Source organism: Cavia porcellus, unplaced genomic scaffold, assembly GCF_034190915.1.
Source record: "Cavia porcellus strain 051 isolate PalLab524CR breed Dunkin Hartley unplaced genomic scaffold, mCavPor4.1 scaffold_3, whole genome shotgun sequence".
Taxonomy (NCBI): Eukaryota; Metazoa; Chordata; class Mammalia; order Rodentia; family Caviidae; genus Cavia; species Cavia porcellus.
The window spans coordinates 92,165,781-92,189,290 of NW_026947486.1; the positions used below are offsets into that span (position 1 = coordinate 92,165,781).

The 23,510-nt window shown below is 37.4% G+C and overlaps 1 protein-coding gene across 5 annotated transcripts in view; it reads left to right on the top strand.

Moving 5' to 3' along the window:
* Positions 1–11,521: 11,521 nt before the first annotated feature.
* Positions 11,522–23,510, top strand: part of Ocrl (OCRL inositol polyphosphate-5-phosphatase) — a 65,740-nt gene continuing 53,751 nt past the window's right edge. For all 5 annotated transcript variants that reach the window (XR_010046646.1, XR_010046648.1, XR_010046647.1 and 2 more), the window contains exons 1-4: positions 11,522–11,764; positions 12,025–12,104; positions 15,642–15,718; positions 22,255–22,293. Coding sequence is in view for 2 of the 5 variants with exons in the window: in XM_013142202.3 (XP_012997656.1) it covers positions 11,726–11,764; positions 12,025–12,104; positions 15,642–15,718; positions 22,255–22,293 (235 nt within the window). In the remaining 3 variants the exon portion in view is untranslated. The remainder of the gene's footprint in view (positions 11,765–12,024; positions 12,105–15,641; positions 15,719–22,254; positions 22,294–23,510) is intronic.

Sequence of the window (23,510 nt, forward strand, 5' to 3'; positions counted from 1 at the left end):
GCACGGTCACCTCAGTCATCAAGGGTTCTTTGGAGGAAAAAATTCAAGAAAAACTGACAGCAGGATGCTGCAATACATGCATCCACCTGAGGAGAAAGATCCTTTCAGACAGTGGCAGTGGAGAGTTTCTTTTTCATCAAGCTGCACAGAAGGAAAACAGAGTTTCCCATTCTTTGCCTGGGGCTTCAAAGGAGAAAAGCTTAAGAAATATTTTTTGTGTATTGGTGCATTCCTGATTGCAAGGGTATATTGCTGCACTGTACATCTCTTTACCAGAGTATGGTATTTCAGTTACACGGTGATATAAATGCACTGTTGTGAGAAAATCTGGGAAACGCACATCCCTTTATAACACCGTTTCTGCAGGAACATGTGTTCCAAGTTTCAAAAAAATAATAAAAATTGGTTTTTGGGACAGAAGTATGTTGGCAATTTTCCATGTACATAGAATGTGATCCTTGGTTTGTCAAGATGACATGGCCCGAAGAGCTACCAAGTTTGCGAATATGGCTGGATGGGTTGATGCTTAGTTAACTGACTTTGCCGCAGGATTAATATAAATATTACTCTTTACCTTATGGCAGCAGCTGCTATTTGTGTACTATCCTTATTTGCAAAACTGCCTAAAATTCGTGATCTGTAGAGTGTGTTTGAGTCACCTCGTTTCTAAGCCTACTCAGCACCTTGCTCTGTCTGCTACTACTTTTTATGTTTTTCACTTGAAATAGTCTTTAATTGCTCTACCTCGGTGGAATCAGAGCACAAAACAAACTTATGCACAACTTTGAGATCATATTTGTGAACCTCAAAACAAATCTCTGTCTTCAGTACAATTGCTCTATTGTGGCAGACTGTAACATTGTAGTAGTTGTCCCATCATTATTTTCCCATAGCCAACTTTGTTTGGTACCTACCATAAAGCATGTCCACTAGTGGTATTAGTCTGATAAAGGTCACAAAGACAAGGTCAAGGGCTTGTCTATCTTTGTTTTACCCTGTATCTGAAACTTATCACTGAAACTAATATGATCTAAAACCATTTCATTATCTCACTGATATTTTGGAACTGGTACAAAGGATTCTGGTCACAGTATCTTGCATTCAACTATAATACCACTCTGCTCATATTAATAAGGCTTCTTGACATTTTTCTTGAAAACATTTATGATAGTGAGATGGTATTCCCTTGGTGCCCTCTATTTTAATGAAAAGGTAATGGTTAATAGCTAGTGTACTCTACCATTTCTTGCATTCCCACTGTTGTACTGGGTGTTGTGATAGATTCTGAACATTGGATGTTGCTAATGATCCCAAAAACTCCATGAAATAAATATTATCCCTATTTGCTATATGAGAAAATGGAAACCTAGGCAAAATAACTCATCTAAGATTCCACAGCTAGTTAGTGACACAAGCCAGATTCAAATTCCAGACTGTCTGGCTCGAAACCTCATCTTTCCACTTCATCTTTATCAAGTTCCCTGTTCTTCACAGAGCTTCCTCCTTCCTTCACAGTACAAACCATAGTGAGAAAACTCCTGAAAAAATATTTCTGCCATCTGCTCCATGGTGTTCCCTTTACAGACAATTCTCATACTTTACAGACAGTAATGGTTCTTAAGGCAGATAGTGCACAGGTAAGGAAACCTTAATATCCTTACCTGTGCACTAACTTAAATGTCCAAGAAGAAGAGTTTGGCAAAACATTAACACACACATTCATGGGTAGACTATTACACAAGCATTAAAATGATTATATGAATAGATACCTGTTGATACATAAATATGCTCCATATATATTGCTGAGTAAAAAGGCATAAAATTAGAATTATCTCACTTTTGCAAAAGATAAAGTATTTACACAAACATTTCTACAAAGGAAAAAGCCTGAAACAATCTGCTTTATATGTTACCAGTAGTTGTAGTAAGGTGATAGGGTTATGGATTTTTATTTTTGCTTTTCCATTACATGGTTTTCCTCTATGAATATGTTTCCTTATATAATAAATAACATTTTTAAAAATTAATAGCAAAATATTTCTCAAAGCTAGACAAATTGAAGTAATACCTAACTGAAGTATCAGCTAGTAGAGTGTGTCAAAAAAGAGAAAGAACATTACACTTAAGAGAAAATGCAGTGGCAATGGGTGTAATGTAACAGAAGCAGTATAAATAATTTGTCTCCAGTAATGTTACCTGGTGGACGGACTGTTTCTGTTATTTTAAGCTGTATATGTAAAAATTTTCTACTTTAAAAAATTATGTCACAAAAATCAGCTTAGGAAAAAGATCCAGATGATTTTTTTAAGTGTTTGCAATCCCAAAATTCTACCCATCCATGCAGCCCTAAAACAATAAACACATGCTAAATAATCTAAATTGAGTTTCCTAAAGGCATAAAGTTATCCATGGTGACAGCAGTGATGGAATAGTAATTATTACCAGCTTCAACTCTACAGTCAGAAAGACTTGGAATTTAAATTCTACAAACTTACTTAATTTTTCTAGCCTTTAGCCTGCATCTATAAAGTAGATATAATAACACCTGAGTCAAAGGGTTTTATGCATTATATATATATTTGGTATGGTCTTGGCATATAATGTGTACTCGATGGTAGCTGGCAAAAAATGAAACATAAGGTGATGCTGTGATCTTTAGCCTGAGCTAATGAAAAGGCCCAGATTTTTTTTTAAAACTGGAAATCAATTTTAACTGAAGTGGGAATAGGTAAAACTATTGTTTTCCTAGGTAACTCACTCTGCTTATTATCATTTGTTAGGACCAGCAATTTGGTGCAATTGCACTTCCCTAATGGTAAGGATTTGTTTGTTTGTTTGTTCATTGGTACCAGGAATTGCATCCAGGACCTCAAAGAAAGGGAGTAAACAAGAGAGGCTGAGAGTATGTCTTTACTTATATTGTGATCTCCCTAAAGATAGGAACCCTGTTGATTCATCTTTGTTAAAATGAGGCGGGAGGAAAGAGGTTCGAGTACTGGTTGTCTAGCTACATCAGGTCCTTCAGCTTGTACAATGTGATCTGTGATTTCCTCCATTTTTCTCCTATCTTGCCATAGGTGCCCATTTTTGTTAGATTGCACATGCATACAAATACATCTTTTTAAACTCTTCAGACCTTGTCTCTAAATAGTTTCCATTATTTATAATCAGTTTGAAATGTGGTTGAGATCAAGTGAAATTTTTTTGCTAATTGAGCCCTCATCTCTGTTAGTGTTGCTATTTATGATCACGAGTTGCTATAAATGTCTCTCTTGGTTTTTCTTGCTTCTCTCCTATTAACCATGCGTTATCTGGACATCTGTGATGCTTCTATGTGAAGAGATTTACAACTACCCATGGGCCTGCTCCTTGCTCCAGTTGGAAGATCAGTTTGGGTTTGGTAATGTAGTGCCCAGGTGATTTCAGGTTGTTGTAGGTTTCCAGCATCATGTCCCTACACACTGTCCTATGATTGCCATCCAAGCTCTGCCACTCCTCTCAGGAGTGCCACTCCTTCATAGCCACAACCTCAAATGACACTAAGCCCACAAATGAATTAATTTTATGTAGTCTTAAGAATATGTAAAGTCCTCTGGATTTACAACTTCACTGAAATTTGAAATGCTTATAATGAAATATTGGGTGGAATGAATATCTCAGTGGTACAGAATTTACCTAGTATGCACAAGGCCCTGAGTTTGATCCCCTGCCTTGCAAAAAAATGATAAAATGAAATATTATTCTTTTGATTCTTTCTCAACAATTTAAAAAATGTAAAAACCATCCTTAGATTAATGGATTTGAAGCTGTGTTTGCAGACTCCTGCATAGAAGAGACTCACTGAAGGAAGACATAACAAGTACAAGTGGGAAAACATAGACATAACCAAGTAAGAACATATGTGAAAGTATTTAGTCAGGAAATGCAATTTAACATCGTAACGGGATACCACTATACATCCACCAGAATGATTAAAATTCTTAAAGACTGCTAATGAAAGGGTTGATGAGGATAGGAAGCAATGGGAACTCTCATAAATTATACAACTATTTTAAAATCTGGTCTGGTGGTAGTATTTATTAGAGTTGAACATTATGTGTACCCTTTCATGGTAGAAACACAGATATAGGCCAACCCAGACTGTTCTTCCAGAAAGTAACTCTTTCCAGATAGATATGGGAGTTACAGTTTGCAAACAACCTTCAGCCAAAAGCTGGTTGGCCCAAGATCACATTTTCTAAGCTGAAGGAATAAGACAGGAATACAAAAGATCATTTAAGCCTGTCCCAGAATGCAGGGCTTTACTTGTCCCAATGTTTGGCTCAAGTTTCTTCATAATTGTATTACAGCTCATCTTTCTTAACCAATCCTACCTCCACTGCCTTTCTTTCAAAGGCATTGGTCCCAAATAAACATCTCGAAGCCCACACTTTACTCAGCTTTCATTTCTCTGACACAGCCCAACTTGTGACACTGTTTAGGGAGTAATCTCACTAAGATAATAGACATTCATGTGTCGACTGAAAAACATGTACAACAATGTACTTAGAAAATGTCGTGGTTTGTGTCTATATATAACATAACCTCAAGCCTCATGCAAGTATGCATTTGTGATTGGTTCATTGTCTAGCACTTGGATTGGTGGTGTGAGTGCTACACGCACTTAGGGGTGGAGCCAGGATGTGATGTTAGGGTGGGAAGAAGGTGTATCATTCTCTCTTGCTGTTTGCAGCTGCCATGAAATGCAGCCCGCCATGCCACCCTGCTTTGGAGCCAGCTGAGTATGGACTGAAATCTCCAAGAACGGTAAGAAATAAATCTTTCCTTCCTCAACTTTGAGCATCAGGTATTTTGTCTCAGTGATGAGTAAAAAGTAACTAAGACAGCAACTTTTGCTTGTAATAACCAAATACTGGAAACCACCTAATATCTATTAACATGGAATGAATGAGTTGTGATATATTTACATCATAGGATATTATACATCAATGAAAATAAATGAAATGCATATGCAGTTGCATGCATGGCATTTGTGTGAAATAACCAAGATATTTGTGTGAAATAAACAAGATAAAAGACCATATACTATATGTCAAACAAATTGATGTATTTACATGATATATCTACATTCATAAGTGATGATTCAAAAAAGAAAACCAAGGAAATGATTACTACAAAAATCAAGATAGTGGTCATCTCCAGAGATGATATTAAAACGTCAGGATAGTGGCTATGTCTGTGATTTTTTTAATTTTGTAGGGTTTGAAGAATAGAACCCAGGGTCTCAACACATGCTAGGCAAACACTGTATCATGGAGCTGTAGATTCAAACTTCAAAATTTTGAATGGCCAATATGGCACAAACCTCGATCAATCCAGATGGAAACTTTTATAATTCACCAGAGAACGTTAGCTCATACTAGCCCCTGTTTAATTTTGGATTAACAGGAGAAGAAGGAGTGATCAGATAAAGATAGCACATTTAGGGGTATCTTCCAAAGTGCTGTGTTGAATTTCTTGACTCAGATAGAAGTTACATGAGTATTTGCCTTGTAACTATTTTTTTAAATGTACATATATATTTCATACATAATAGAGGAAAGAAAAAATAGATATACTCTAGAAAAATATAAGAAAATGTTTTGTAAACATTTACTTTAAAAAGTGTGACTCTAAAGCACTGAGCTCTTTGGCTAGGTGGAGATAAGAATGATCACAGCTCATCATGTTCTTGTTCACTCTGTAATAACATGTAACAAAACAGACCTTGACGTTCCAAGACGTTCCAATAAAGAGATACAGAGAGTCACTGTTGTTCAGAAGAGGGAGAATTTCTTTCCAGCTGAGGGGTGACAAGATAAAATCTTCCAAGTAGAAGAAGCAATTAAGGTATGCATATAAGAATAAAGAATTTCAGCAGGTACCTTTGCTGAGGAGACTGAGAAAAACCATAGCATTAACGCCAAGATAGGAATAAGAATAAATAGCATGTGGGTAAGAAATTAGTCAAATTCATTAGTGTAATGAATTTTGTTTTGATGCAAAACAAATTTGCATCAAAACAAAAAATATTTAAAACATCAGATTGCTTTAACAATTTTTGTGCTTTGTTTCGTTTTTACTTTTTATCAGTACATGTTTGCAGTGCATAATGATTACAATTCCTCATGGGAGTTGGTACATGTACATAACACTTCTTAAATTTTGCTCTAATGGTCAAAGATGCTGAACCTCACCTGTGTCTTAACCATTGTACTTCTTGTGAGAAGTATCTATTCATTTCAGTTGCTTATTTTTCATTGGGTCTTTTATTTGGGGTGGTCTAATTTTTTTGATTTGTTTATAAATTCTAGATATTTGTCCTCTCTCTGAGGAATAGCTGGTAAAAATCTTTTCTGATTCTGTACATTGTTTTTTCATTCTGTTGGTTGTTTCCTTTGCTGTACAGAAACTTAATTTAATGTGATTCCATTTGTTGATTCTTTTTTTTTTTTTTTTTTTTTTTGTCTTTTTTCTTTTCATCGGTACCGGGGATCGAACTCATGACTGCCTGCTTGCAAGGCAGGCGCTTATGCCGCTGAGCTAAACCCCCAGCCCCTCATTTGTTGATTCTTGGTGTTGTTTCTTCTTTGATTGGGATTCTGTTCAGAAAGTCCTGGTCTGTGCCTCTGTCTTTAAGAGTTTTAGGTGTTTTATCTTGCAGCAGGTTGTTTCTCTTTTAACTTTTAGATCTTTGGTCCATTTTGACTTTGGGCTTTGTTTCTAAATGGTAAGAATAGAGTTCTCATCATTTTACTTTTCAGATGTGGATAATTTTATTCCCAATAACTGAGAAACCAAATTGAACTTAGCCACAATTCTATTTTCTCTTTCAGGGTTTTCAAAGTACTTGAGAAATTTTTGTATGCTATATCAGAATTTTTATCAGATTAATGCATGGCTCTGATAAGTGTCATCTTGAGAATGTGTATAATTTTTTTCATTTATGTTTTGTATTTCAACAGTAGCTTCTCTACGTTCTTTGAGGATATAAAACAGCTTATGATCTTTTTTTGTAATTTCACATTCTATTAAACAAAACAAAAGTGTCAAGCTAATGGTATTCAGATGGATAATCAACTATATAAGGATTTGAGTCATGAGTGCACCCATCAGATTGCCACCAGCTACTGCACCTGTTCAATTTCAAAGAGAACGATGCCTAGAGTATAAAATTTGTAAAGAATAATTTTAGGAGATCATTCTGGGAAGATGCATTCTGGACAGACCCTTGGAGCCTTAAATACCAAGCTGACTCTATGGTTTTTTTTTTTTTCAATTCAGCATTTCCAGTTTCAGAGAGAGACAGAGAGAGGCAGGTAGACCTTGACAATCCCATACTTGCCTATGGGATTCACTAAGTAGAAAGGAGAGCCTAGCTGGTGAAAATACCCTGGAGTGGGTGGTGAAAGAAATTATGACACTAGTTAGAGTAAGATGAGGTGGCAATGGGGAGGTGAGACTTAAAAGGAGAGAAGAAGGACCCAGATGGCATAATATGCTAAAGGAAGCCAGGTTCTACTGTCTGCTGGACCTGTCACTATCTCACCAGGAGTGTAGGTGATAGTCTTTCTCACCCCAAAGTCTATAAGGGATGAAAATAGAAACACACAAACAGAAATACATCGTAAGTATGTAAAATAGAAACATGTAAATAAAATTGAGCTCTTCTTTATGCTGCTTGTATGAAAAGCAATACAAATGTTGGATTTGTGTATATGAAAAGCAAGTCTTTTCAACTAGTGGTGATTTAAAAATCAATGAATCATTTATGTCTCTGCTGGGCCTGTCTTTCAATATCTGGCTGCAGACTCACCTAATCAAAATCTTCTTTCCCAACCTCATCTGTGTCAGGCAGGCCTGTTTTTGCTCTCACAAGCCTAAGCACTCTCACTTGTGAACATTTTAACCAGAATTATATGAAATACATTAAAATGCATCCACATCCTGCATTAAATATTTATATTTTACTATAAATGTTTGAAGAGCTTTTGTAATTTTGCTTTAGAAATTATTGATGCATAACTAATTTAATTTAGAATGGCTGTGATTTCTCAATAATTATGGAGTCTTTGGAAGTGAGAATTTTCAATCTAAAAATTACTTTCAAATATAACAGGCTTTAGGGTTAGAGGTAAGGTCAGTGATAGAGCACTTGCCTAGTATGCCCCAGGCCCTGTGTTTGATCCTCAGCCCATAAAAAGAAACAAATTTGTTCCTATCCTCACCACTTAGTGGCACCACAATTTGGCAGGCTTTAGGCCTCAACAAATCTAAATAAAGTCTTTTGAGCTTCAATTTCTTTGACCTACTTTTAGCATTTTATATTGCTAACCTTCCCTTACAGATTATTTCTTTGTGCTCCATTTTCACTTATTTCAAATGATTTCCAATGCAGAAAAGCACATGGAATAACATAACCAATACAAGCCCCCCCCATTTAACAAATACAAGCCCCCCATTTAACAAGTCTTGCAACATTAAATTTCAGATTGTTTTTTAAGAATTAAGTATTCTAAACACATTAGTATTTCCTGTAGTGTACCCTTCTCTAGTCTTAGTCTTTTCTTAAATTTGTTGTTAGTGTTCCTTAGTGTTTTGTATAGGAGTACTACACGTCTATTGTACATGAGCTACAGATGATACTTTCAGATATTAACTAAATACAGAATATGTTTTGTTTGTTTTTGATCATCATTATATTTTTGAAATTTAACTGTTATTGCATACACTAAAGATCAAATTCATTCATTTTTAATTATTTTTCCTTTTTTTAATAGTTCTGAGGATTAAATCCAGGGCCTCGTGCATGCTATGCAAACACTCTAACACTGAGCCACACTCCTGACCTCATTTTAAATTCAAAATAGTACTATATTTAATTTAATGCATACTATGATTATGTATTCACTTACCAACTGGCATTTAATTTGCTTCCAGCTTCTGAGATTACAAATACTGCAGCAATGGACATTATTCATTTGTCTCTCTAATACAAAGGCTCTATACCTAAGTACTGAATTTATGAGTTGAAGAGTACTGTATTGTTAGCTTTGTTAGACATTGTCAAATTGAACTTCATAACAATCTTACCAACTTGTCTTTCTTATTGCAGGAAATCAGAGTTCTATCTGTTCTACATCATCAACACATTTGGCATTATCTGACTTTTAAATTTTTTGCCAAACTTTATTATTGTGAAATAACATTTCATAGTTTTGTTTTTTAATGTTCCTGAATATAATAAAATTAGGCATCCTTTCAGGTCTTTATGGGCCCTTTGAGTTTCACTGGCTCTAAACTACTTGTTCATATATTTTGTCAACTTTTCTACTAGGTTTCTTTTTCTTACAGGAGTTGTTTTACACATTGGATAGTAATTAGTGTATTCAATCAATTCATTTAATCAATATTTTTCTAGCATCTACTCTGTTTCAGTAATGGTTCTAGGCACTAAGAACACAGTTCTGAACAAAACACACAAAATATTACCCTAATATTACACTGTAGTAGGGGAAGGACACATAAACTTGAGATAGAACAAAACAAAGCTGAACCAGGTGTGGTGGTGCACACCTGTAATCCCAGCACTCAGCGGAGAGACACAGACAGAGAGACAGACAGAGAGACAGAGAGAAAGACAGAGAGAGAGAGAGAGAGAGAGAGAGAGAGAGAGAGAGAGAGAGAAAGACTGAGAGAGACACTGAGAGAGACAGAGAAAGAAAGAAACAGACCATAGCAATAAATCCTATGAAGAAAAATGAACAGGAAAAAAGGAATAAGGTACATGTTGGAATGGAGATGGGGATTATTGACATGTAGTTTTAAATAAAATGACCTAGGAAGGTCTCACTGAGAAAGTTCAAAAACCTGAAGGAGCTGAGAGTCCGAAACATTAAGTGCGAGGAGCCTGAGGCAAAACTATACCTGGAGAGTCCAAGGAAAAACAAGAAGCCAGTGAAATGAAGCAGAGCAAGTTGGAAAAAATAATAGAATAGGAAGACAAAAAGATGAGGACAGCTAAAAATATATAACCTGATAGATTATTCTTTTTCAAGTATATGCCACTAAAAAGTATCTTCTTGCACTCTGTGGTTTGTCTTGTAACTTGTTCATATTGTAAAGTACATACATTTCAAAATTTGACGTAACTATTGGTATCATTCTCATTCCCTATGTCAAAATAATGCAAATATTCTTTTCTTCTTCTTTATTGCTAAAAATGTGCTAGATCACTGAGCTACACCCCAGGCTTCCATTCTCTACTTTGCTTGTGAAAATTGAAATGTACTGCTTTTTACACCTAGATCTTTAACCCACACAGAATGGATTTTCTTTCTATGGTATGAGGTCCTACTCTAATTTAATAATATTTTGTTTGGGAAATCAATAGTCCCAGTACCATTTACTAAATAATCCATCCTCTCACTGATTTGAAATGTCACATATGCTGAATATCAGTTTTCCAAATATGTATACTGGGCAAAGAGTCCAGTTTGAAGCTTCCTATTTTGTTCCATTGGTCTCTCTTATCTCCATATCACACTTTTACTATAGATTAAAAGTCTTGATTTCCAGTCCAGTGTAGATTCTGGAGCAAATGAATAACACAATTAAAACATTACTTTGTGAAGAATATTTTTGTATCTGTCAACAGAATAAAAAGGTCAAAGGAAATATTAAAAGCAATGAGATGGTGGGGGAGGAGTAACCCAGATAAACTATCACAAGGGCTTGCAATAAAGTGATGGAAGTGTGAAGGGAAAGAAAAAGAATTTTTTTTGTCTTTTTTTTGAGACAGGGTCTCCTATGCAGTTCAGGCTGCCTTGAGCTCACTTTGTAGCCTGGGCTGGTCTCGAATTTGCAAAGATCCTCCTGCCTCAGCCTCCGGAGTGCTGGGATTACAGGCGTGAGCCACCAAGCCCAGCTAAAGAAAAAGAATTTGAAAGCTATTCCAAAGACAGTACTAGCAAGACTCGTTGACTGATTAGATACAGAGATTAGGAGAGGGGAATAAAGCACATGTTTTGCGGTTTCAAGGCTGGGTGGCTGTGCAAAGTGATGAGTGGAGTTTTGTCACAATAGTGTATATGAGGTAGGACCAGAGATATATAGTTGGACTTTCCTTACTTTTAAGCAGACCTGAAGGGGATGTCAAGGAGCAAAGATCCGAGCTTTTGAAAATTTTCCAGTACAGGGGATGGAAGGAAGAAGGGGAGAACACTCAGATGACCAACATTTATAAGGATCTTTTCACTGATGTTGTGATTTCTATTGGCCCAATACGTCTGAGTTCCCTCACAGGTATGTCTGTCTTTTGTTTCGGTGACAACCTTTCGTGTCCACAGACTACTGTAATTCTGCTACGTCACAAAGTAGCATTTAAAACATACTGCTTGCTGGACAGGGTAGAGACACCCCTAGTCCGAGAGGTTCACGCTGCAGTTCCCCAGGTTGGCCGAAGGGGGCGGAATCTGCGGCGGCCTGGAAAACAGGAGGCCTGGAAAACTGGTGCCGCTCTCTCTCGGGTCAAGCTCTCGTCTCCGGCTCTTTGGCTCCTATCGCCTAGAGCAGAGCTGTTTCTTAAACAACGCGCAGCTTAGGCGGGTAGGTGGTGGGAGGCGGGAAGCGGTGTCGTCGGATTTGCCTGCGGTCCGCAGCTCCGCTGAGCCTGGAGGCCGCCCGAATGGAGCCGCTGCTCCCGATCGGAGCCCAGCCCCTTGCCGTATCCGCTCGTGCGAAGGGGGAGGGGAGGCTGCGCAGGGCCGGGGGTGGAGGTCCTGGAGACTGCGGAGCACCGCGGGGCGGGGGGCGCCGCCAGGGCCAGTGTCGGAGCAGAGCAGGGGAGGGGGAGCACGGGAAGCGATGCTTGGGGGCACAGGGAGGCGGCAAGGGGAGGGGGAGTCTAGAGTCCGACCGCCGGGCTCCGCGTCACCCCTCTCTGTCCACACTTCTGAAAAGGAGACCCTTGACCAGCGCCCACATACCATCGAGGGTTTGGAGATGAAGGGTCCCCTCCGGGAGCCCTGCGCCCTGACTCTTGCCCAGAGGAACGGACAGTATGAGTAAGTAACCATCTGATTTCCCACAGGAGAAGGCACCCTGCCATTAACTCTCAGCCCTAACCGCGACCAACCACCTGCTCTCCCACCTAGGCCACTCGGGCAACAGGTTCATGCCCAGGTGTGAAGCGCGAGTGGTCTGTAACTACAGGGCTTTGTCCCCAACTTCCAAGGCAGTAGATTGCTCTTGGCTGCATTGCTCAGTGGAAGGACTCAATGGGCAGGGAAGTAGGAAGCCTAGGTTCTTAGTTCCTGCCTCTGCAACTGACATGTGTTGTGTAACCTCCAGTAAAGTCGGTAAGACTTTCTGGGTCTTCGTTTCCTCATCAGTTGAATAAAACATTAACTGCCTTATAGCCTTTGGAGATGGAACTGGGTAATAAACACAAAAGTGTTTCGCGAAAAGTAAAAGTGCTGTGCTAATGCTTCATTGTTAACATTGCAGACTTCTTGTTTTAGTCTCCTTCAGCTAGTTCCTCCAGTCCCCCCACTCTCCTATTCCACTTGCTTGAAAGTGTAATCACTAGTTCAGCCTCACCTGACTAATGAAAAGAAAATGAGATCGGTAGAAATATAAATGACATTTGGCATTATATCAGCATGTGACACCTCCCACTCTGCCTTGGACACAGGAACTCAGTAAATGTTGTTGATTAGTTGAGCAAAAGATTATTTTGATAAGTTATCACCACAGCTGCTAGCCTCACCACTTTGCCTCTGATGCCTTGTCTTAAAAGTTAACTGTAGTGACAATTGCAGATCAGACACTTCCATTCCTGTATGCACAGAGCCACTTCCCTTGATTGTTCACTGGCTTCTGAAAATATTTTCTTAGTTTAAAAAGTGTTGGTCACATAAACCTTGCCATCTCCTAACATTAGTTTCTACATAAAAACAGCTTTTCGCAAGCTCTACTTTTAATTCTGTTTATGGTCCTTCATTTACACAGAAGAAATTCCCACAAGCCTAGTTTGCACTTAGCTAAGACTGTTGGTGCTAGTGTATCAACATCATCTAGTGCTATGAAGTAGTTCTTTCCAGGGTGCTGTTTAATCAATTCTGTTGGTATGAGAAATTCATGCTGGTTTTCCCAGATTTCATCAAACCCTGGGAGACCATTTAATAAAATTAAATTCAGCAGAAAACTGAATTGAAAAGTGAAACACCACTACCATTTCCAAAGGTTAGGATGGGTGAAGATATGTGACCCTTAGGCAAGCCAGTTGTTTTTGCATGTGTGTCTTGGTTTTCTCTTTTGTAAAAAACAAAATTATGATAAATGAATAACATTGTTGAGATGACCTCAGCTCAGGATGTACTCCCTTGTTTATTAGCTTTAGAACTCTATTCAGCTAACAAGGGAGTAAGCAGCTAGCCTTGTGATAAGTGCCTCATCCTATCTGGGCCTTTGTCCTAGAAGAACTTTATAACTTGGCAGGTGTAGTTCTCCTGACTATTTGTATTTTCCCCACAGGGAGGTCAAATTCTCATATTCCAATTCTATCTGTTGTGAGGGTGTGACAACACATGAACACTTGATATGTGCCAGGTGCTGTTCTGAGCAGTTTTTATTAATTTATTTAATCCTTAAAATATTAAATCATCTCCATTTTACCAAAAAGATTGAGCACAGAGACGTTAAGTCACTTGTTAACTTTTGGGAATTAGATAGTTGAGATTTGAATCTATGCAAACTATTTGTGAATTACATTGAGACATTTCTTTTGCAACAATTTTCTAGGGACACCTACAGTCATAATGCTATCTGAAATCCCTAGGTTCTATTCTCTGAAATGCCTTCTCTGACGTGGGTGTTCAAGTTTTTATTTTTGAACTTTTTATCCTAGAACTCTAATATTTATATCAGTGGTTCCTACTATCAACCATAGGAGAAATTTACTTGAGGAAAAAGTTAAAGCTGAGTTTATTTGGAAACAGGATCAAAAAAGATTTATTTTTCAAGGTTAATAAATTATTATAATAGATTGGAAGCTGTTGAATTTCTATTGTATTTCCATATACCTATTATTTTAAATCATTCAATTGTTAAATAATTGTTTAGACATTTTATGCTTATTAGTCTTTTGCTTCGATTTTTAAATGTCTAACAGTAAATGCTACATAAATTCACTTAAATTATCAGTGTGTCTTGTGATGGTTTTTAACAATTATAGTTCAGTTGAAGCTTTAGTTTTAATGATAAACACCATTTCTGTTCTACATATTTTGACATTATAGTGTTTTCTGCAGCGTTAGTACTTTTAGTTTCTAGTTCTGTCTAAGCAACAACTTACCCTGAAGAGATCCCCTTCAAAGTTGACACATTAGGGGAAAAAATCCCCAAAATAAAAATAAGCCCCTTATAAAGAAGACAAAATAGAATTCAGACTCTTCAAAGCAATGGTATTTTAGTGCCAAGAGTTGAATAGTTATATTTAGAAATTCACCTTTGCCTAAGATTTAGTTAAATTAGTTCACTTATCCAACCAGTGTTTATTGAGCATCTGTTATGCTGCAGACAAAACTGAATAAGATAGGGTCCTGGATTTCAAAGAGTTCAAATTAGTGAGATACAATAAATATAAGCAAACTACAATGTGTAAGTATTCTGTTATGGGGCAAATAAAAGGGGTAAGCCAGTGGTTCTCCTTGGGGTAATGGTGAAATCTTCCTCTTTGGCTTGTCTCAGGATGAAGAAAGAAATATTGTAGATAAAAAGTACTACCTAAAGAGTACTTGACTTCAGGGAAGCTAGTTGATACTCAGAATGGCAGGTAGACTTTGATTCTTGGCAACTAAGGAAGGATACATAATAAATGAAAATTAAAATGTCAGAAATACATGTGTATTTAGAAATCTTGTATTTCATACTGGGAAGCCAAGTTCAGTTATGTTCTTAAAGAAATAGCATGAAGTTGAAAAACAAGGACAAACACAAGGGACACAAAGGCATTCCAGTTGTGATACCTTATAGTCACGTGTTATTTTGACCAGTCAAGCTGTCTGAGTATCCCCTCCTAGTCCAGCTCCATGAACATGTGTGCTTGATTGAAGAGAATGAATAACTCTGGTAAAGGGTATGGGAATGTAATTGGAAAACTAATGTATAAATTTTTGAATTCATTGATTGAACACACATTAGTGTCTGTAATGTGCCAGGATCTGTGCTAGGTACTAAAAATACCATGGTGAAAAAAGACAGCCATAGTTCCTGTTGTCATGTAGTTCATGTCTAGCTGACTTTACTCTGGTATATATATTATAAACTCTAGTTCATGCTTTTAAGTCTGTGTGCTGCTTTTTTAAAACAGATTATCACATTCTTTATGACATATAGAATAGTGTGGTTGTTCTCCTATTGATAACCACTTACAATCTTAACAGCCCTAGAGCCTTCATGATGCTCAGATTCACTAGATGCAGTCTAATAAATACAGACTGCAACTGTGCAACAAGAGAGCAAATACTTTGTTGTTAAAGATTTGGGAAGATTTGGATTTTTGCAGTAGCTATTCATTGATACATTCTTCTGTTTCCTAGGTTTATAATCCAGTTGCAAGAGAAAGAACACGTTCAAGATATTATTCCTATAAATAGCCACTTCAGATGTGTTCAAGGTACCAACTTTAATTGCTTAGCTAGTTTTGTGTTTTCCTTGGTCATGAGTATGTTGTAAAATGTTGTAGATATTTAAAATTGTCACTGCATGTACAACGAATTACATTGCCCTTTGTCTAAAAAGTTAATATTTATAATCTACCATTGAGAAGATAGTATTTCTCTGAAGAGTGCTAAAGAGTTAAGCTGTTTCCTTGGGTGGAGTTAACAACATATATATATATATGGTCTGTTACCTGTGTAAGCTAGTCTTTTTTGGGAACTATGTTCTGATTTAAATGACACTGTTAGGATTAACTGGCACTCTGTTCACTCTGTTCATTGTAAAGTATCAAGGTCATTTGGATTCACACATGTTTAGCACTTTGTTTCCAAACAATTTGAAATTAAGACATTTGGTAGGGTGCCTTATCAGCTTGTAACTTAAATGCAATTGTATTACTTCTCAAACCTTGATATGAGTGAATCATGAGAAAATTGACTCTGGGGAGGAAATACTTGGCTTCCTGTCCTCAGATTTGGGATCTAAGCACAAAAATATCCGTTTTATCTACTACGATAAAACTCAAAATGTTGGAAGCTTTATGTAGGAGGTGTTGCTTCTGTTATCTCACATTGCTCTAGAAAGAAAATTGATTACAAGGAAACAAATGTATTATGTTCCCAGCAGGTCCAGTAGTTTAATCAGGCAGAAGCATTCTGTATTAATTGTAGCTTCTTGGAAAAATTGAATCCTACCATGCGTAGATTCGTTATTAAAGTGCTTAAACTATTTTGACCAAACAGTAAATGCATACTATAATAAGTTTGGAAAGAGCAGAAAAAAATGAGCCACCCAAATTCCACTTTGTGTTGTTCATCATTCACATGGCCAGGACAAAATACCTGAAACCCACAAATTAAAAGACAGGTTTATTTGCTTGACAACTTCAGAGGTTTCAATTCATGGTCAGTGAAACCAGAAACATCATTGTAGGAGGCCATGATAGAACAAAGCCGCTCACTTCATGGCAGGTGAGAAACAGCACAGGGGAAGAGCACCAGCAAGATACACACCCTCCAGTGACACTCTGTACTCTGCCTCCTAAGAGGACATTAGCTGTGAACTTGAGTGGATTGAGCCACTGATGATTCTAGTGCCCCTATGATCCAGCCACCTATAGGGGTCTCTTAATCCAGTCAAGTTAACAAATAAGTGTAAGTAGCACAAGTCTGCCCTTGTCTTCTTCACATCTAATCACATCTCCTTAGACCATACTTAATTTCCAAATAAACATAATCATTCTACTTAACATGATACCACATTTTTTGTTGTATACAGGATAATTGTAACTTCTTCCCAAAAGTCTTTTCAGTTCCAGATTGCTCAAAAGTCCAAAACTAATGTCTCCTCTTGATTTTAGTCTTGTGTTGGTCCTATTCTTTTCTATTCCCTATTTCTTTTTTTTTTTGTACTGGGGATCAAATTCAAGACCTCATGCTTAGCAGGCAGACTTCTAGCTGTTATTATACCTTAGATCTAAAATGTCCCCTGAAGTTTTCATACGTTCAGAAGTGGGACTTCTGGAAGGTGATTGGATCATGAGGACACTGTTCTTATCAGTGGAATAATCCACTGCTGAGTTCAGAGTTCAATATGATGTTAAGAGGTGGGGCCTGGTCAGGAGAGGTGAGTCACTATAGGCATGACCCAGAAGTGTATATTCTTGCCCCTAAACCTCCCTCTCTCTGCTTTATGGCTGCCACCAAAACATTCCACCATACAGTTTCTGCCTTGGAGCAAGCTGATCATGCATTGACTGAACTCTCTAAAACTGTGAACCAGAGTAAACCTTCTCTTCTTTAAATTGCAGGTGTTGGGTGTTTTGTTCTTATAACAGGAAACTGCAAAATAGAGCTGTGAAGCCCTGTAAAAGCAAAAAGCAAATTCCGCATTCATAATATACAGGTTCAGCATTCCTATTTCAAAAAGAAGGAATAGCAGGCCAGGGATTTAGCTCAGTGGCTCAAGAGCCTGCCTGCTAAGCATGAGGTCTTGAATTTGATCCCTGGTACCAAAAAAAAAAAAAAAAAAAAAAGAAAGAAAGAAAAGAAATAGGGAATAGAAAAGAATAGGACCAACACAAGACTAAAATCAAGCATGGCAAACATTAAATCCTATAACTCCATGGCAAGATATGAGTTCCAGAAGTCTTGGGTGTCCCCACTCCTGGGGCCTTGTGTGTTGCTTTCCGCACAGCTTCTCAGACTGGCTCTGCTGGCTGCTCACAGCTACTCTTGGGAGAAGTTCCTCATTCCTGGCATCTCCAGCTTCCTGGAGTCTCCCTTGCATCTTCAGCTCTATGACTTTCCTTCTCAATGGCACATTGCCTAGCCTCTCAGGCCTTCCTCTGAAATGTGAGTGGAAGCTTCCATGAACCCACAATTCTTGTATTCTGTGTGCTTGCAAAGATAAAAACATAGAGAATACCAAGGTCTGCAGCTAGGTTAAGCAGTATCCCAGGACCCTTAGAACAGATTGTGAATTGCCTTGATGACTGAGCACAGTGAAATGAATGGCAGGGACCAGTTCCCTTGGTGGCTCTTCTTTAGCAGCGCACCTAGGCTCTCTTCTTAAAGGAAAGACTTGTACTTTGTAACCTTGAATCTGTTTTGGGTAAGGTCTTGCTGATTACTGATACACCTAGGAGACATTTTTTTGGCCTGGTTCAAAGTAATTGACTTTTTTGATGTTGTTATTCTCTTCTACAACCATGCCTCCTTTGATCTCAATTTGACATTTTTTTTGGGGGGGACCAAAATTTAAATTTTTCAAATTTTTCTCCTTTGCTTTTTTGCTCCTGATTCTCACAGTAGATGTCACTGAAAGCAGCCAGCAGTATCTGTGCCACCACCTGAGCTCTGGACTTCCTTAAAATTTCCATTGCCAGATCAGTTAGTCAACCACCTTTAAATTCAGCCCCTTCTGAAAATTTATGACAGGGATAAAATGTAAACAAAATTTTTTGCCATAGCATAACATATATGGCCTCTACTCTAATTCCTAGTAGAGTCATCATTCCTGTCTGAAGTCTCATGAGCCTGGCCTTTACAATGTCCACATTCCTATCACCATTCTGGTCCTTTGAGCTTTTGCTGGATTTACCCATCAGGCTCTAGTTTTGGCATTTTTAGCTTTCTCCATTCTGATTCTCCAAATTATTCCAAATTCTGCCCACAGATCAATTCCATAAACTTTTGAGCTATGTGGTTATGTGTATTCACAGCTACAACTCTACTTCATGGTATAGATTTTCTGTTTTGGTCAGTTTTCCCATTGTTGGTGCAAAAGTTCTCACATATACAAATTAAGAGAAGTTTTTGAGTTATGCTTTTAATGGCTTTAGTCCATGGTCAGCTGGCTCTAAGACAGAAGCATTATGGTAGAAGGGTGTGATTGAACAAAACTTATTTCATGGTGGTGAGGAAGTATAGTCCAAGGGAAGAGTACCAGTGAGAAATATGCTCTCCTAAGGCACACCTCAGTGATCTATCTCCTCCAGTGAGACCCTGCCTTCTAACCACCATTCAGCTATATACATCAGTGTATTAACCCACCCATGAGTATAGTGCCCTCACAATCCAGCCACCACCTACCCCAGAATTTCTTAATGCAGTCAGCTTCACAATTAATTGACACCCTAACCTTAAATAAAATGGCTTAACATTTTCCTTTTTCTTATGCATTAAACCTCAAAGTAAGTGGAACTCATCCTATGTAAGTTTTGTTTATTTGTATTTTTGAGACAGGATCTCAATGTGTAGTTCATTCTGACCTGTACTCCTATAACCCAAGTTGACCTGGAACTTGCGCCAATCCTCCTGCTTCAAGCTCCTGAGTGTTGGGATTACACGCATGTGTCACCATGCCCAGCGTCCTCCTAAGTAATTTTTTGTTTGTTCCACACGCCATTATATTTTGAGTGCTTTCCATGGTGTTAACAGTGATAGATTCTTCCATTTTATGAATAGCTTGTAGTATAACTATTTCCCTGTGTTAGACATTTGGATTATTTTTCACTGGTATAAATAGTAATGTGATGACATCTCTATATGTAAAGCTTCCTGAACATCTCTTTTATTTTCTCAGAATTTATATCTGTGAGTGAAAATAATCATTGAATATGACTTTTAAGACAGTATGTTGAAAAGAAAAAACAAAACAAAGCATGGTGGCACTTGCCCGTAATCACAGCACTTGGGAGGCTGAGACAGGAGGTTCATTGCAAGTCCGAGACCAGCCTAGGCCCTGTCTCAAAAGAAACCAGTGTGTATTAACACTTACCAGTACCTTCAGGGAATAGGATCTACGTTACTGTGTATAGAAGAATAAAGTCATAGCTGTTTAGCTTGCCCTGTGTAAGAGAGATGTATTAAACAAAGCACCTATGGAATAAGTTGTTGTAGTGACCTTGCTTTTCGAGTGGTAGCCCTACATGGAAGAGAAAAGCCAAAGAATGTGCTTTAAGATTAGCATCTTGTTAGCTTTTTAGTTTTTTGTTACTTCTAGAGTCTCTCTCACCCTGTTTCTCTTATTTTTTTAGTAAGAAATAGCTAATTGTTAGGTTGTAGAGGTGCTGCTTGGGACTCTGAAATTTGTGCATGTATTCTCTGTGACAAAATGAGAAGCTAGCATCTTTGAGTTTTTGCTTCCTTTCTGTATCCTGACTTGTACATCTATTTGGAAAACTGTTTGCAAATGGTCATTTTTAACAGAACTAAAAGATACTAAACAATAGTGGTGAACATGTAATACCTATATCCTTATAGCCTGTTTAGTTCATCATGCTAGTATTAGCATTGAGACTATATTCTAGTATTAGGCAACTTAGTTCCTCACCATTTGTTTCTGTTATACCTGAATAATGGAGTTAGATATACAATCAAGACTTGTGAGGGAGCTAGAAAAGGTAGAGACTAATTCATCTCACCAATATAGTTCTAGGCTAATCCCCCAAGAATTCAGTACCCAGGATTCATTTAGCCGAGAGGGCAGGTCAAACCCAAAGAAATAAGAGAAGAGGTCTAGGATTAAAATACCTGACATCTATAAATTCAACTAAGGACAAGAAATGGCATCAGGAAAAAAGAGAACTGTGAACTTGCAAACTGCTTTGTACTTTTGACACATAACAATTATGCATATTTTGTGAGATGCAGTATGATAATGTGCATGTATACAATGTATAATGGTCAAATAAAGGTAATTAGCATTTCTTTGTGCTGAGAACTTTCAAACTCCTGTCTTGTAATTAGTTAAAATTCTTTAGTAAATTGTTACAATAATTTAATAAATTAAATGCAAACTTATTCTTCCTATCTGACTACTTTGGTATCTGTTATATCCAACCTCTCTCTGTCCTTTCTTCCTCCTACCCTTCCTAGTCACTAGTAAGCCGTCTGTGTACTGCTATGAGATCAACTTTTTTGGCTGCCACATATAAGTGAGAATATGTGGTACCTGTCCTACTGTGCCAGACTTATTTCACTTACTGTAATGACCTCTAGCTCCATCTGTGTTGGCACAAATGACAAGATTTAATTCTTTTTATGGATGAATAAAATTCTGTGGTTGTGTGGTATACATTTTTCTTTATCCATCCATCTGTCCATCCCTCTGTGCCACCTCAGTTGATTCTATATGTTGGCTAATATGACTAGTGCTACATTGAAACGCAAAAGTATGTTTTGTGCTTATTGTTGGTTATGATAGAACTCGGGCTGACAGGTGTTAATGGAAGCCAGACGGCAAAGAATCAGGTGTACTCTGCTACTCTGCCTTTTTTTATAGGACAGGGGTAGAGGTAATGAGTGGGAAAGTTTCAGTCTAGATCTAAATTGAGAAAGTGATTTACCTCTGGGCTTTCACCTCTGGGCTTTCAAGGTCACTTCTTTGGCTTTGTGTAAGACGTATCTAAAGGACGCACTTAAATTATATTAACTTGACTGCACTTAAAAAACATGGTATTATGTTCCCAATGGTTGTCATTCCTGGATTTGCTTCGAGGAGTTCCATTCGATTACTGGTTCAGTTCATTGCTTTCTAAGTTGAATTGCTCATTATGAAAAGCATTATAAAAATTCTTTTTGAAAAATGCTAAACAAAAGGCCAAAGGAATTTTTAATATGTCTCAATGATGTGCTTCAAACAGATAAAAATGAGAGAATAGAAACAGTGCAAAGGAAGATCATGTTCCCTCTGATAGAGATGCCTTGAACAACAGACATTAAATAAAAGACCAAAATTATGTTGAGAAAGAAAGTGTTAAAGAATAGTGACTAAAAGAAATAGTTGTTGAGCTGAGCATGCAACATGAGATTACATGGCACATACCTGTAATCTCAGCACTCAAGAGGCTGAGTCAGGAGGATTTCTACGAGGTCAAGGCCACCCTGAATTACAGAGTGAAACCCTGTATAAAAAAATTAAAATATTTCTTTTGGTTGTAATAGTTTTCATTTCCTTCATCATGTTCTCTTTTATTTTTCCTTTCAGAAGCAGAAGAAACACTTTTGATTGACATCGCTTCAAATAGTGAGTATCTTTGTGAGTGTAATTGATTTTTATTTAACAAGTATTTACTTGAATATTCAGTGTATTCAAGACATCATTTTGGGCACATCTTGTATTTTACCATTTTCGCCTGTCGTTGCCATTTTCTTTAGGCAGGTAGTTGTAACAACCTTTATTAAAAATTGAAAATATGATTTGTTTTTCAAATGCTAAACTTTGGGCCACCATTATTGTTCCTGTCAGTTAAATCATCATGTGGAACTGATAATTGTATGATGGGCTAGGGAAATGTTTAAAGCATTTAAGGTTTGTAGGCGTGTTTTTTTTTTAACTACTGTTTTTGCAGTTTTCTTCTTTTTTTTATTTTTGCACATTCAATCATTATGTTTTCACTTGTTTGTTACTTCATTTTGTGAGGCTACAGAGTTCCTAAAATTGCTTGTGGAGGCATTCTTTCTCTATCTCAGTACAATTTTGGTCTTTTATTTAATCTCTGTTGTTCCAGTCATCTTTATCAGAGGGAACATGATCTTCCTTTTCACTGTTTCTGTTCTCTCATATTTATCTGACTTTCCTTGCAAGCTGTTCTTTATCATCTAATTGTACTGTGTTATGGAGAGGAGAATATAGTCACTTGTCTGCTACCGTGACTGCTGTGTAGTTGCTACAGAAAAGTTTCTGACCACATGAATCTAATTTGGATCGCCTTATCCCTTGGTCACATCCCTAGATGAGTGGGGCTTGGCACTTACCTTGGAGCTGCAGGTTGTATATAATTTTGTTAAGATGCGTCCTTACCCTGAGTGCTATTAATTTGTTAAAAATGGTTTAAGTAGACTTTTTCTAGATTGGGTTTTATTATCCTTTTCTTTAATCATTGATTTTGAAAGTCTTAAGAACTGCTTCCAAAATACTAATCTAGCAGTTGGCTTCTATTGCAGGTATCCAACAGTGAAACTAACTCAATATCTTTGTCTTAGTGAGCTTAAACAGAAGAAGATAAAAATAATGCCAAAGAAAAGGAAAATAATTCTGAAGTGACTGACATTACTGTTGTAATGTTCTGTTCTTGGTATAGAAAGCTATTTGATCCAAAGCTGAGAAGTTAAACTGATCAGTGCCTTTCTCTTACATACGCTGAATTTGTAGCCTTAGTCTTATTGTGATCTTACCTACATAGAAGTTAGTCCTGTGTTGCTATATAGAGTTCAGCTTACTGGATTATGAGGGGAAATACT